Source organism: Anomaloglossus baeobatrachus, chromosome 3 (genome assembly GCF_048569485.1).
Source record: "Anomaloglossus baeobatrachus isolate aAnoBae1 chromosome 3, aAnoBae1.hap1, whole genome shotgun sequence".
Lineage (NCBI taxonomy): Eukaryota > Metazoa > Chordata > Amphibia > Anura > Aromobatidae > Anomaloglossus > Anomaloglossus baeobatrachus.
In genome coordinates, this window is record NC_134355.1 from 299908481 (window position 1) to 299922831 (window position 14351).

Consider the following 14351-nt stretch of genomic DNA (forward strand, 5'->3'; position numbering starts at 1 on the left):
CTTGCAGTAACGGATATACCATTTGTGCAACCTGTGCAGCCGCAACAGGGCCCAAGCAGTAAGAGTGACTACTAACCCCTCTGAAGAGAACAATTGGGTTTAACACCGCGGTACCACCAATAAGGAAAAAAAATGTTGATTAATGATAATATCCTTATTCCATAGGTTGACGCGTTTCTTGGAATCAGTCCCCTTCTTCAGGACCAAGAGAATCAACAATAACAATATTGTTGATTCTCTTGGTCCTGAAGAAGGGGTGTAGATCCCAGAAATGCGTTGACCTATGTTATAAAGATATTATCATTAATCAACAATTGTTTCCTTATTAGCGGTAGTGGGGCATTAAACCCGATTCTTCTCTCCCGCACCGAATATGAATCCACCTGGGACTGAGGCAGTCACCATTATCTCTCATAACTTCATAGTACTTGTGCCTTTCACAACAATGCCAGGTGAGTGATTTCTTTCACACACCACTATCTTAAATCTGGTAAAACCCTATTGCGCTGTCTCCTTTTTAGTTTTACTATCTTCTCTAAAACAGCTAGAATTATGCATTATGATGAGCTGTTGGACTGAGAAGGGCCCAATTTCTGTTTGTGTCAGCTCCTGATTAACATAACTTACCATTTTCCTACACTAACTCTGTGGGAAACATTATATTGTTCCATTATCTCAAAAAGTGCAGTATCAGGCGCCAAGAAATAGGAATATATGAGGCATGTCTTTTTTACGCTTCTAGAAAAAGACAAAAAGACAACAGCCTGCTAACCCACTAGTGTTTGTAAGGTCTACTGGTAAATAGTGATCTTTTATTTTGCTACGACTACTTCACAGTGTAGATGTAATGAAATGGTCACCAAAACACTAAAGTGATCACAGGCAACCTGAACAAAAAACAGCCTGAATCGTTTACCATTGTAGAGGCATGTTGAATTACATTATGGACCATGCTAGTGAATGGGTGCAGTATTAAGAATCTATACAACATCTTACTGTAGTTATGTGTATGAGACCTTATACATGTATTTATATATTGTCCATAAATTATTTAGTTCCAGGGGTTGTACAGATCATCATATGTAATCCACATTAGCATAACGAGACTCTGTTGCATGGGGCAGGCTAGCTGAAGATTCAACCATCTCAAGAGTGATAGACATAGAGCAAGTGTCTTATTCTTATTAATAGGCCACGTGCACAATACCTTCCATGCATTGGACGGGTTACTAGACAACGTAGCCAGCTCAGAATACAGCAGGATCTCTCAATACAGAATTGGAAGGTACTGCACAGAATCTTTAACCCTCCAGTCACTACAATAGTGCCAAATGTTACATAAAGGAAGTTTGAAACCAGTTCCACTCAAGTAATTAAAAACAACTTCTCTGAAAGTAGCATGTAATAAACACATACTGCTATGTTATGCCAGGTATAGTAGTATATTGATATGATGGATCTTCTAAAATACTGATAAAAAATAATCCAAAGTATCCAAGCTATTGGAGGAATCCAAACCACAGTACACAAACCTTCATCTTCTATAGGAATACACCAACTAACCTATTGGTGTTGTGAAAATAAATATGACACACAATCCATATAGAATATGCACAATCACAGAATATATTAAAAAAAAAATAATATTGAAAAATAGTGCGCAAAATTTGTAGGAGTTTAGGTTTTTTTCGAACCGGTGACTTTAATTTGTTCAATTAGTGGAAATAAAGCTTGAAATTGTAGCAAATCACACAATACAATAGCTATCAATGACAAAATGAATACACCTTATACAAATAACTAAAAGAAGGCGCTAAAACAACATCTCCTCCATCCTGTATAATATAACACTCATCAACAAAGCTGTGCAGAACAGTTTGGACACTGACCTAAACCACAGTAAAAATACAAGAGTGTAACTTCGGCTAAATTTAGAGTGTGATTGTTTGCTTACTGTCTGTGAACACATCAACCTGCAATAAATGTACAATACTGAAGACAGAACTAGTATCCACAATGAAATTGTTGCTTTTTTCGAGAACTTTTTTGACAAATTCAAAAATTATTCTAATCCATGGCACAGGTTTTTACAATCTATGTTCCAAATGAGTAAAATAATACTGATACTATAAAAATAAAAAAAATGATAAAGTTCTAAGGATGATAAGGAAATCTATCATCACAAATCCCAGTTTGGCACATTACAAATAGGCTTGGTTCTTTCATCTCCTAAAGCCATCATGCTTTTCTGGGACATCTGCGAACAGAAATCTACTGTCTCCCAGTAAAGCAATCCTATAATGAAATATCTTTATGCTATATTCAGGATAAAATGCAGTGTGGTGGCTGCTATATGGCTTTATAGAAAAGGGTGGAACCTACTATAATAATATACTTTGTCTTTCATAGTTTTATACATTACACGAGTTTAAGTATGGATTGGTGAAACATCATTTTTCACGGAAGTGTTCAAATGGGCGCTTAGAAATCTACAGATACTTTGGATTCTATTTACAGACCAAAAGTTGGCACTTACAGAATAAAAGCAATAATCAGTGGCCCCATTTAACACTTGTACAGTAGAGAAAACCTTTTATAATATTACATTATGCAACAATAACATGATACATTTCCAGTTGGTACATTCCTGTAGCGTGTTTAGTTATTTTTGGGAAATGATCCTTCGTCTTCTAAAGTATGAGCAACACAGGTATCTCACTAGTCAAGAGACAGTAAGGGCTGCTGTGTGTTGTCGTCTTCATTTTTGACATTGTGTTTTAACACCCCGGGATCCACTACTGACTGAGATCTGGAAACCAACAAAAGAAAAAACGATTTATAGATTCACAGAACAATCTTCCCGAGAGACGATATCTTGACACTCAATAATGTCCACAATTTGCAATGGAAAACATTTCACATGATACATATTCATAACTGAAAGGAGCAGAGCAACACTACACGGTACAATATTTCTTAGCCGTTCCTTATTCTTATGCATGTTGCTAGGCAAAATGAGATATACTGTGCTCTGAGAACTTAAACATTCCTCCTGCATTCTCCCAGAAAAAAACTATATTTCGGTCCCTTAATAAATACAGTTTATCAATTATGAATAATAATAATCTAGGTTACATTATTTATACTCTGCTGAACATGCTTTGATATTTCTTTATTCCACTCCTATCTATGTCTTCTTATTTAAAGCAGACCAATAACCAGGATTTTCCTATATAACCTAAAGCCAGTGCTATACTGGCACTATCATGCTGATTCTATACATATCTTTAAATGTCAGCTAGGTTTTGAAATATAGGCAAGTAAAGTTTGTATAATTGAGCAGCTTTTTGAGTGGCAACAGCTGCTGATCAGCTGATAGCTGAGGTGGGTATTCATAGTGATTCCCACCCCCTGCCTATTGTTCCTCCCCCTATCTGTTATTATCCTAATTCTATGATAGAATCGTTTTACTAAGTGACTAGAAGGACATTTGCAAATCTCATACCCATGTGACCAGAAGGGGCAGGGCCTCAGCCAACATAGCTGATACCAGGAAACAAAATTATTTTTCTGTTGGCTGAGGCGTCACATGGGTATGATATCAGCACAGGTCCTTCAAGACACTTAGTAAAATAATTCTATAATAGAATTAGCATAAATAACAGGGGGAGGATGGATAGGCAGTGGGGCGGGAATCACTATGAATACTCACCCAGCTATCAGCTGATTGGCAACTGCTGCCACTCAAAAAGTTGCTCATTTTACAAACTTTACATGCTTGTGTTTCAAAACATATACATCCTAGCTGACAACTAAAAGTATGTCTAGAATCAGCCTGATAGTGCCAGTATAGCACTGGCTTTAGGTTAAAAAGGAAAAGCCTGGTGATTGGTGTGCTTTAAAGTGGATCAATCACCAGATTTCACAATGTAAACTGGAAATGTTAATAATTAAATATCATAGGCTTATGATGCTGGTGTACTTACTTTGTAAACCCATGGGAGATTGGACATATAATACTCAAATTAAAGTGAATCTGTCCACAGGTTTTAGCCACCTAATCTAACAGAAGCATAATGCAGAGACAAAAGCTATGATTCCAGTACACTGTCACTTACTGGGCTGCTTCTTGAAGTCTAGATAAAATCACTGTTTTATCAGCAGGCGATTATAATTAGGGAACTAGTAAAGCTGTTGTCATCTCCATATTCATCAGCTTTGTATAACCTCACTCCTTCTACTGATTAGCAGCTTTCTGCCTTTGCACAGTGTACACAGAAACCTGTCAATCAGTGGTTGGGCGGTGTGATAAGCAGTGATTTTATCAAAACTGCAGCAAGAAGCCCAGTAAGTGATAGATCACTGAAATCAGTGTCTCTGCACCCACAGTCAAGGCCAAAAGTGTTGGCACCCCTGAAATTGTTCCAAAAAATTAAGTATTTCTCCCAGAATAATTAGTGAAATTATACTCTTTTGTTATTCACATGTTTATTTCCTTTGAGTGCTTTGGAACAACACAAAAAAAGAGGAAAAAATGCAATTTGGCTGCACACACTTTGGGATAAAATAACTGCAATCAGTTGCTTCCTATAACCATCAACAAGTTACAAATTCTCTCAACTGGAATTTTGGACCACTCTTCTTTTGCAAACTGTTAGGCTAGGGCCCCACTTTGCATTCTCCTACTTGCAGTTATAAACGCACGTTTTGGGCTTAATTGATCTGACCAAAGTTGCCTTTTTCAGAAATTTAGCGCTGAAAACGCATGCGTATTTACTGCGTTTTAGATGCATTTTCAGTGCTTTTTGCATGCTTTTTCACCTGCGTTTTGACAGATGGGTTTTGAACATCATGACACTGCTAAATAAAGTTTAAACAGCCAAACAAAATGAAAAAAGAGAAAAAAAAGGAAAACATATAGAATTTTAGAAATAATTAAGGAAATAGAAATATTTATTAAAATTATAGCGGTAATATATTATTTATTGGAAAAATAGCAATAAATTATTATTTTTCTTAAATTTAATTGTCGGACTATGTGTGTGTGTAAAGGGACATATGATATCATTATTTTAATGTTCAAAAATCATGCGTTTTGGTAGTCCAAAACGCATGTTTTCTGCACATAAAAGGCAGGTAAAACGCAGGAATTTAAAGGAATTTTGGTTTTTGCAACTTCTCATTGACTTCAATGTTAGCAAAACACACCCAAAATGGCAAAAACAATTGACATGTTGCTTCTTTGAACACTTGTTTTTTGCCACAAAATATGCAAATTCGCAGATGCGTTTACAAACGCAGTGGGGTCGGAAAAATCACGAATGCTATTGAAATGGCTGGAAAATGAAAACGCAAGCATTTTGGCATAAAAAAGGTGCTTCTCAAAACGCACCTAAAAAGCACCTGAAAAGCAGGTAAAAACGCAAAGTGGGGCACTAGCCTTAGAGTTCTCTCATATATTTGAAGGGTGTCTTCTCCCAACAGCAATTTTAAGATCTTTCCACAGGTGTTTAATGGGCTTTAGATCTGGACTCATTGCTGGCTACTTCAGACCTCTCCAGGGCTTTGTTTATATTTATTTCTTGGTCCTTCTTCAACTATGCTTGGGGTCATTGGGCTGCTGGATTACCCATGACCTAGGACCCAAACTCAGCTTTCTGATGTAGGACATTACATTGCGATCCAAAATCCTTTGGTAATCTTTAGATTTCATGACGCCTTGCACACAGTCAAGGCACCTGGTGTCAGGGGAAGCAAAACAACCCCAAAACATCTTTAAACCTCCACCATATTTGACTGTTGGTTCTGTGTTCTTTTCTTTCTAGGCCTCATTCCATTTTTGATAAACAGTAGAATGATGTGCTTTACCGAAAAGCTTTACCTTGGTTTCATCTGTCTACAAGACACTTTCTCAGAAGGATTTTGTCTTTCTCACATACATTTTGGCAAACTGCAGTCTAGCTTTTTTATGTCACTATATCAGCATTGGGGTCCTCCTGGGTCTCCTGCGATAGCGTTTTATTTCATTCAAATGTATAATTGATAATTTGCGCTAACACTGATGCACCCCAAGTCCGCAAGACAGCTTAAATTTCTTTAGAACTTGATTGGGGCTGCTTATCCACCATCCAGACCATCCTAGTTTGCAAACTTTCATTAATTTCATGTCCAGGGAGATCAGCTACAGTGCCATGGATTGTAAATTTCATGATTTTGTTGCATACCGTGGACAAATGAACATTAAGATCTCTGGAGATGGACTTGTAACCTTGAGATTGTTGATATTTTTCAATAGTTTTGGTTCTGAGAAAGTTCTCTTCTCTTTCTGTTTTCCATGCTTAGTGTGGCGTTCACAGACACACTATGCAAAGATTGGGCCATCATCTCTGCTTTTTTCTCGTTTCAGGTGTGATTTTCATATTGCCCACACTTGTTACTTGCCACAGGTTAGTTTCAATGAGAATCACATTCTTAATAAAAGGTTGTTTACCCACAATTTTGCAAAGGTGTCAACAATTCTGTCAGGCCCAATTTGGAGTTTTGTGTGAAATTATGTCCAATCTGCCTTTTTTACCCTCATTTTTTGTGTTGTTCTAATAAACACAAACCAAATAAATGTTTATGACAAAACATGTGTAACTAGAATAAGGTTCTAGGACAAATACTTCATTTTCTGACACAATTTCAATTGTCATGACTGTACATCACGCTGCTGTTAAAAGGGGTAGCAAATACTTGGTGACAGATTTCCTTTAAAATTTGTTTATTTTTTTTTAAGTTCAGCTACAGCTCGACTTATAAAATGTTCATTTTAATATTGGACAGGAAATAATTTATAAAGGATTATATTGCCATTTTTTCATGGAACTTAAAATTAAGAAAAACAGGTCTTAGATATACAGTATGTAATAATGTTTGCAGTTTGTATTGCGATTACTGGTATCAGATCCTCTTTAGCGTGTTTTGTGTATCTGGCCTTTTTTTCCTCTGTAAATACAAAGATTCGTAGCGTTTGCGTTTTTAAATACACATTTTCTTTTGCATTAGGTTGCAAAATTAGTCATAATAAAATTTCAGGATATGCATCAACAGAAAATAATTTTAGGGTCCCTATGTCTTTCCCCAAGTGCACCAGAGACAAGTTAAACTATGAATGTACAGATCTGTAATTCCCCCTTTAGGAGTCTCAAAAGTAAAAGGGGTATAAAAATATAGAGCCTTAAAGGGAATATGTCAGTAGCGTTTTGCTGTTTAATCTGAGAGAAGCATAATGTTGGGTACAAGAGCATGATTACAAGGACATGTCACTTAAAGGGAACCTATCATGTGAAAAAAAAGGTATTAACCTTCAGCTATGGGGTAAATCTGCAGGTTAACAATATTCTTAATCTGGCCCTGCTCTTGCACTTATATCCCTACTGCAAGGAGGAAATAAACTTTATTCCTCCTGTCCACTTTCATCTTCCAGTCATAGGGGTGGTGCCAGCTCAGTGTATAGAGAGCGGACGTTGAGCATGACAGATTCCCTTTAATAGGCCGTGTGCTATAATTTCAATACAATAGTGTTTTATCAGCTGGAGATTATCACTGCCTGGCTACATGTCCAGTGTAGACAAGTCAGTCTAATCTGTGTAACTCCACTCTCACTACTGATTGGCAGATTGCTGACAATTCAATGTAGACAGGAAGCTGCCAATCATGTGTGTGAGTGAGGTTATACACTGCCTAGAAGTCATGTCTCTGCTATATCTACATCAAACAAAACAAGGTTTCTATTAAAACTGCACCATTAAGTGACACATCACTAGAATCAGGATCTCTATATACCTTTAGACTTGAGTACTGTTTATATATAGAATACTAATGGGTAGTTATCAACCCTCCAAGCTTAACGCAAAATGATGCATACATATCCTTAGTGGGGTGACTACAAAGCAAAAATGACCAGGTGCAACTATAACTCAATAACAGATTGTGCTACTGCTTTCTAGTGATTGTTTTATTTCACCCCAGTGTTAGGTTAGAGTCACACTTACAAGAGACTCATGCGAGTCTCGCATCGCATCACCTGGCATGGCCGCACTCTTTCCGGACATGAGCGTCTCAGCTGCCTAGAAATACAAGCAGTTGACCCGCTCCTGTCAGGATAGTGTATGGCTGCGCCAGGTGATGCCAATGCGAGACTCGCGCGAGTCTCTCTCAAATGTGACTCTGGCCTACACCTTAGCTACACTGTTTAGGGCGACTGTGCAGAGTCGTCCATGCTAATGCTGTTTGTGAACATGAATGTCTCTGTACTATGTATGGAAGTCATCATAGCAGTGTATCTCTATCTAGTAGCTGAAAGCAGCTGAAAATTACAAATAGGGCCAACAGAGTGCAAAATTAGGAAAAAAAGCTTATGTACACAAACGATAGCTTATTATGAAAAGCCACCTAAAATAACAGGAATGCTATAAGTGCAGGTTACCTTTTCATAGTTTTAGGAGACAAATCCTTTTCCATGTCCACTTTTGTTGGCATACTATATGAATCTACATTGTATTCATTTTCATCATCATATTCATGGTCTAAGAGTGTTCTTGCCCACGTTCCCATGTCGTATGGTGGCAACATTCCTCCAAACTCAGATGGCAGAATCTCTGGGTGGATCAGCTGATGCAAGCTATTGAGATTATTACCATGTAAAAATATCTAGAAAAAAAAGAAGTAAAATGAAGCTGATTATTTTCACCTATGAAAGAGTACCAAGATAAAATTACATTATTTTTCAAAAAGGAACATCATTTTGTCTACATGCTGCAATAATCCAGCTCTTAAGGGTGCTTCACACACTGCGACATTGCTAGCGATTGCTAGCGATGTGCGCAATAGCACCCGCCATCGTACGTGCAACATGTGGTGATCGCTGGTGTAGCGAACATTATCGCAACGACAGCGTCACACACACATACCTAGTCAAGGGGGAGGTGCATTCGGTGTCACAGCGATGTCACAGCGGCGTCACAGCGGCATCACTAATCGGCCGCCCAATAGCAGAGGAGGGGCAGAGATGAGCGGCCGGAACATGCCGCCCACCTCCTTCCTTCCTCATTGCCAGTGGACGCAGGAAAGGAGATGGTCATCGTTCCTGTGGTGTCACACATAGCATTGTGTGATGCCGCAGGAACAACCAGCGGCATGTAACAGCAACGATATTTGGAAAAGGAGCGACGTGGCAACGATCAACGATTTTTGCCGTTTTTTCGATCATTGCTCGTCGCTCCTAGCTGTCACACGCTGTGATGTCGCTAATGGTGCCGGATGTGCGTCACAACCACCGTGACCCCGACGATATATCGTTAGTGATGTCATAGCATGTAAATGGCCCTTAACTCTTGTACAGCAATTGTAAATGGAAAGGTAGACTCATAGAAAATTGGAGAGTTGCTATTCAAGTGATGCTTTAATGTGAAAATGTAACAAAACACATACAGTCCATACAATTCGATGTTTCGGCTTATAAAAATAGGCTTCTTCAAGGATTGATTATCTGTTTACATAAGATAAGTGACAAGTGCAGTGAACAATATATACAGTGTAACTGAACAAATGATTGACATTCAATGTTTACAAGTACACTATACAGGTAAGCAATTTTCCAAAAATTCTCAAACTTGCGTCTTATGATAATTAATACAAGATATGCTGGTGATGATTACAGGTGAATATGGAGTATGACCTAATAGGAAAGGGGAAGGGGAGGCAAAAGAACCATGACAAACACATACCTAGAGAATATGAGGTATTCACATGAAGAATGGAATGTAATGGGGACGGCAAAACCTGAGGCTATATAAAGAGGTAATGTTAATATCAAGTTATGATTAGAGATGATCCACCCCCCTAGAGTTCGATCCAGTTCGTCGAACGGAGGAGAAGTTCGTCGAACGTTTGACGAACATTCGACGAACCAATTCGAACCCAATTGAAAACAATGGGAGGCAAACACAAACACATAAAAACACATTATAGATATACACATACAGTTAATAAACATTGCCATTACACTTACAGGTCCACGCGACATGTCCTGCACTCGGTCTCCCACCGCTTTTCCTTCCGATAATCGCTGCGTCCTCCTGGTAACCAGCATTGATGATAGGACCTTCCGTGACGTCAAAATAGCATGTGACCAGTCACGTGTCTATCATCTCATTGGCTAAAGACTGGTCACATGGCTAGACGTCATGCTAGGTCCTGTTAGTGCATCTCTCCGGTACGCGGTGCTCCTTCCAGCATGTCTGTGTACAGGCGAAATGCTCTTGCACATGGTCGGCTTCCCCGTTCCTGCATGTGGGCACACTTTACAGAGCCAGCCCACATGCAGGGACTGGCTGCCACATAGCGGAACCGGTAATCACGTGATAGGAGATTGCCGTTGCTATAGTAACAGTGGCAGCGGTGACGTCACCGCTTACAGCCCGCAGCCTTTGCTCATTCACTGAGTGATTAGACTGCACGGAGCAGCAGCATCTTCCTCCCATGCAGTGCTGTCTGATGTAGCAGAGCTGCATGGGTTGAAGGAGAAAAAAGACAGAAGACCAGGATCGTGGAGGGCTGACAGGGAGTAATAAACATAAAGTCTAAGTGTGTCTGTGTATTTATTTCTATTAAAGTATTTTTTCTCTGTGTGGTGTCTTTTTTTAACCCTTTAAATGAGATTTTTAATGGCCGAGTCAAACTTGCCTGACATTAAGAATCTCTGGCTTAATACTAGCTAGTAAAACAAAGCTAGTATTAACTCATCATTACCCAGCAAGCCACCTGGCTTCAGGGCTGCTGGAAGAGTTGGATACAGCGCAAGATGATGGCACTTCTATAAAAGCGCCATTTTCTGGGGCGGCTGCAGACTGCAATTTGCAGCAGAGGGGCCCAGAAAGCTCGGGCCAACCTGTGCTGTGGATTCCTATCACCAGCTGCCTAGTTGTACCTGGCCGGCCACAAAAATGGGGCGAAGCCCATGTCGATTTTTTTTTTTAATTATTTCATGAAATTCATGAAATAATTAAAAAAGGGCTTCCCTATTTTTTCAGTTCCCAGCCGGGTACAAATAGGCAGCTGGGGGTTGGGGGCATCCGCACCTGACTGCTGTACCTGACTAGCATACAAAGATATGGCGAAGCCCACGTCATTTTTTTGGGGGGCAAAAATCTCCTGGATACAGTCCTGGATGAAATATGCTGAGTCTTTTAGGTCTGCAGCTGCTGTCTGCTCTCCTGCATACACTAGTGAATTGAGCATGCTGAGCCTTGTAGTTCTGCAGTTGCTGTCTGCTCTCCTCCATACATACAGACAGCAGACAGAAGCTGCAGAACTACAAGGCTCAGGATACTCTATTCAGGACTGCAGCAAAAAGAAAAAAATATCCCGCAGCGTCTTCATAGGGAAAATATTTTTCTTAAAATTCCATTTTTATAAAATTCCATGCGTTGCTGATATTTTTTTATTTTTGCTGCAATCACATTTGAGCCTCCCTTATTCCATGCACCGTCTGACCTTCTCTACAACATGAATTTACCAACATAATATCATACGGTGAGCTGTATTTTTTCTTTTTTTACTTGTGTCCATCCAGGACTGTATGCAGGAGTTTTTTGCCCCACAAAAAAATTACGTGGGCTTCGCCATGTTTTTGTATGCTAGCCAGGTACAGCAGGCAGCTGCGGGCTGCCCCCAACCCCCAGCTGCCTATTTGTACCCGGCTGGGAACCAAAAATATAGGAAAACCCTTTTTTTTTAATTATTTCATGAATTTCATAAAATAATTTTTTAAAAAAATGACGTGGGATTCGCCCAATTTTTGTGTCCAGCCAGCTACGACTAGGCAGCTGGGGTTTGGAATCCGCAGCGCAGGGTGCCCAAGCTTTCTGGGCATCCCTGCTGTGAGTTGCAGTCCGCAGCCACCCTAGAAAATGGTGCTTTCATACAAGCACCATCTTCTGGCGCTGTATCCAACTCTTCCAGCTGCCCAGGTAACAGGTGGCTTGCTTGGTAATAATGGGGTTAGGGCTAGCTGTATATTATCAACTGGCCACAGAAAAATATTTTTATTAGAAATAAAACACAACACAATTAGTGACTCCATCTTTATTGAAATAAAGAACCCCCTTCCGCAGTAATCCTGGGTCAAGGGTACCGCGCCGTCCAATCCGGATCCAATATCATCTGATCGATTTGCTGGAAGGTAAAGCGATCAGATGATGTGTCAGGTTCAAGGGCCTGAATCACATGACATAGCTGATTGTATAAACGGCTTTCATACAATCAGCTGAGGCATCAGTGAAAAAAAAAAAAAACTACACACTTCTGTCAAGACTCCTGTCCGACAGCATCAGCTGATAGTTAAGCCGGCCAGGCGGTAAAAATCCGGCTTCACCGCTCTACTTCTAGTGTCAGCTGATTCCGTCAGGTGACCGCATCAGCTGATCATCGGCAGGTCTGAAAGAGAGAAAAAAAGAGAGAAAATAGAGAGAAAAGAGAGAGAAAAGAGAAGAGAGAGGGAGAGAGAAAAGAGAGAAAAAAGAGACGAGAGAGGGAGAGGGAGAGAGAGAGAAGAGGAGAGAAGAGAAGAGGAGAGAATGGAGAGATGAGAGATAAGAGAGAGAGAGAAATGAGAGAGAAAGAGAGAAAAAGAGAGAGAAAGAGAGAGAAAGAGAGAGAGAGAACAAGAGAGAGAGAGAGAACAAGAGAGAGAGAGAACAAGAGAGAGAAAAGAGAAGAGAGGGAGGGAGCGAGAAAAGAGAATGAAAAGAGAGAAAAGAGAAGAGAGAGGGAGAGAGAGAGAGAAAGAGCGAGAAAGAGAGAGAAAGAGAGAGAAAGAGAGAGAGAGAACAAGAGAGAATGAGATCAAGAGAGAGAGATCAAGAGAGAGAGGGAGAAGAAAGGGAGATGAGAGAGAGGAGAGAGCAATGCAGCCTCATTCCGTGAACTGCTCCAATTTTAGAGGTGTGTCCCGCGGCTCACAGCTGATGTCCGGCTCCTCCACTCAGTGCAAAATTTAATTAAATTAAATTATAAAAAAATAATAATTATAATTTAAATTCTTTACCAGGGCGGCCTGGACTTGAACTCGTGAACTAATGTTTCTTAAGCAGTAGCTCTAACCATTGAGCCACTGGCTCTAATGAGAAACATAGGAAGATTTGGTTATCTTGACATCTGCATTGCAGAGTGAAGTCTCCAGTGACAGCGAGGCTCACTTCAGGTGCTGCGTGGAGAAAGACCCAGAGCGCTCGTGTTCTACGGGGCTCCCTGTCATCTTCATGTAGCAGAGCTGACAGTGTCGTGTGGATTACTTCAGACCTGGATTGTTGTTTGGGGATTAATTAAGAGAGGTTAATGAGGGTTTTTTTTTGTCTTTTATTCCAAATAAAGGATTTTTCGCTGTGTGTGTTTCTTTACTTTCACTTACAGGTTAATCATGGAAGGTGTCTTGGGGAGACGCTTGTCATGATTAACCCCATTATTACCTCGATTGCCACCGCACCAGGGCAATTCGGGATGAGCTGGGTATAGTCCCGGGACTGCCGCATCTAATGGATGCGGCAATTCCTGGCGGCTGCTGGGTGATATTGTTAGGGTGGTGGGCTTCCCATAACGTGGTGCTCCCCATCCTGACAATACCAGCCTCCAGCCATGTGGCTTTATCCTGGCTGGTATCAAAATTGGGGGGAACCGCTTTTTTTTTTTTTTAATTATTTATTTATTTTACTGCACGATTAAAACCTGCTCGCCGGTGGCAGTGATTGGTTGCAGTGAGACTGCTGTCACTCATTGTGGGGCGTGTCTGACTGCAACCAATCATGGGCGCCGGTGGGCGGGGAAGGCACGGAATACCTGATTGAATAATGAAGCGGCGGCCATTTTCAAAAGAGGAAAAGCCGCCGGAGATTTGTGACAGCCGTGCAGTGAGACACCCGTGATCGGTGAGTAGGATAGAGAGAGGAATTGTGCTGGGGACGCAGGACGCATGCAGATACGTAACGTGCGCACATACTTACTGTGAAAAGCCACGCTTTTGGTGATCGAACCGTTCTCGAACGTAACTCAAACTGCTGAACTTTTAAGAAATCGTTCGAGTTAGTCGAACGACTCGAACACCCCCCAAAATCACTCGAACATGAAATTGGCGAACCGTTCGACTCGAACATCGCTCATCTCTAGTTATGATGTGTGCTGTCTTTACATACAGTCACAGCCAAAAGTGTTGACACCCATGATAATGTTCCAGAAAATGAAGTATTTCAGAAAATAATTGCAATTGGACATACTTTCACACAAAACCTCCAAAATGGGTCGGACAAAATTGT

General features: G+C 40.3%; 1 protein-coding gene across 1 annotated transcript in view; it reads right to left on the reverse strand.

The window, feature by feature from the left end:
• Positions 1 to 243: 243 nt before the first annotated feature.
• Positions 244 to 14351, reverse strand: part of CLVS2 (clavesin 2) — a 135818-nt gene continuing 121710 nt past the window's right edge. Inside the window, exons 4-5 of the mRNA XM_075339999.1 lie at positions 8471 to 8694; positions 244 to 2809 (exon numbers count right to left, since the gene is read on the reverse strand). Coding sequence (XP_075196114.1) covers positions 2719 to 2809; positions 8471 to 8694 — 315 coding nt within the window. The 3' untranslated portion in view covers positions 244 to 2718. The remainder of the gene's footprint in view (positions 2810 to 8470; positions 8695 to 14351) is intronic.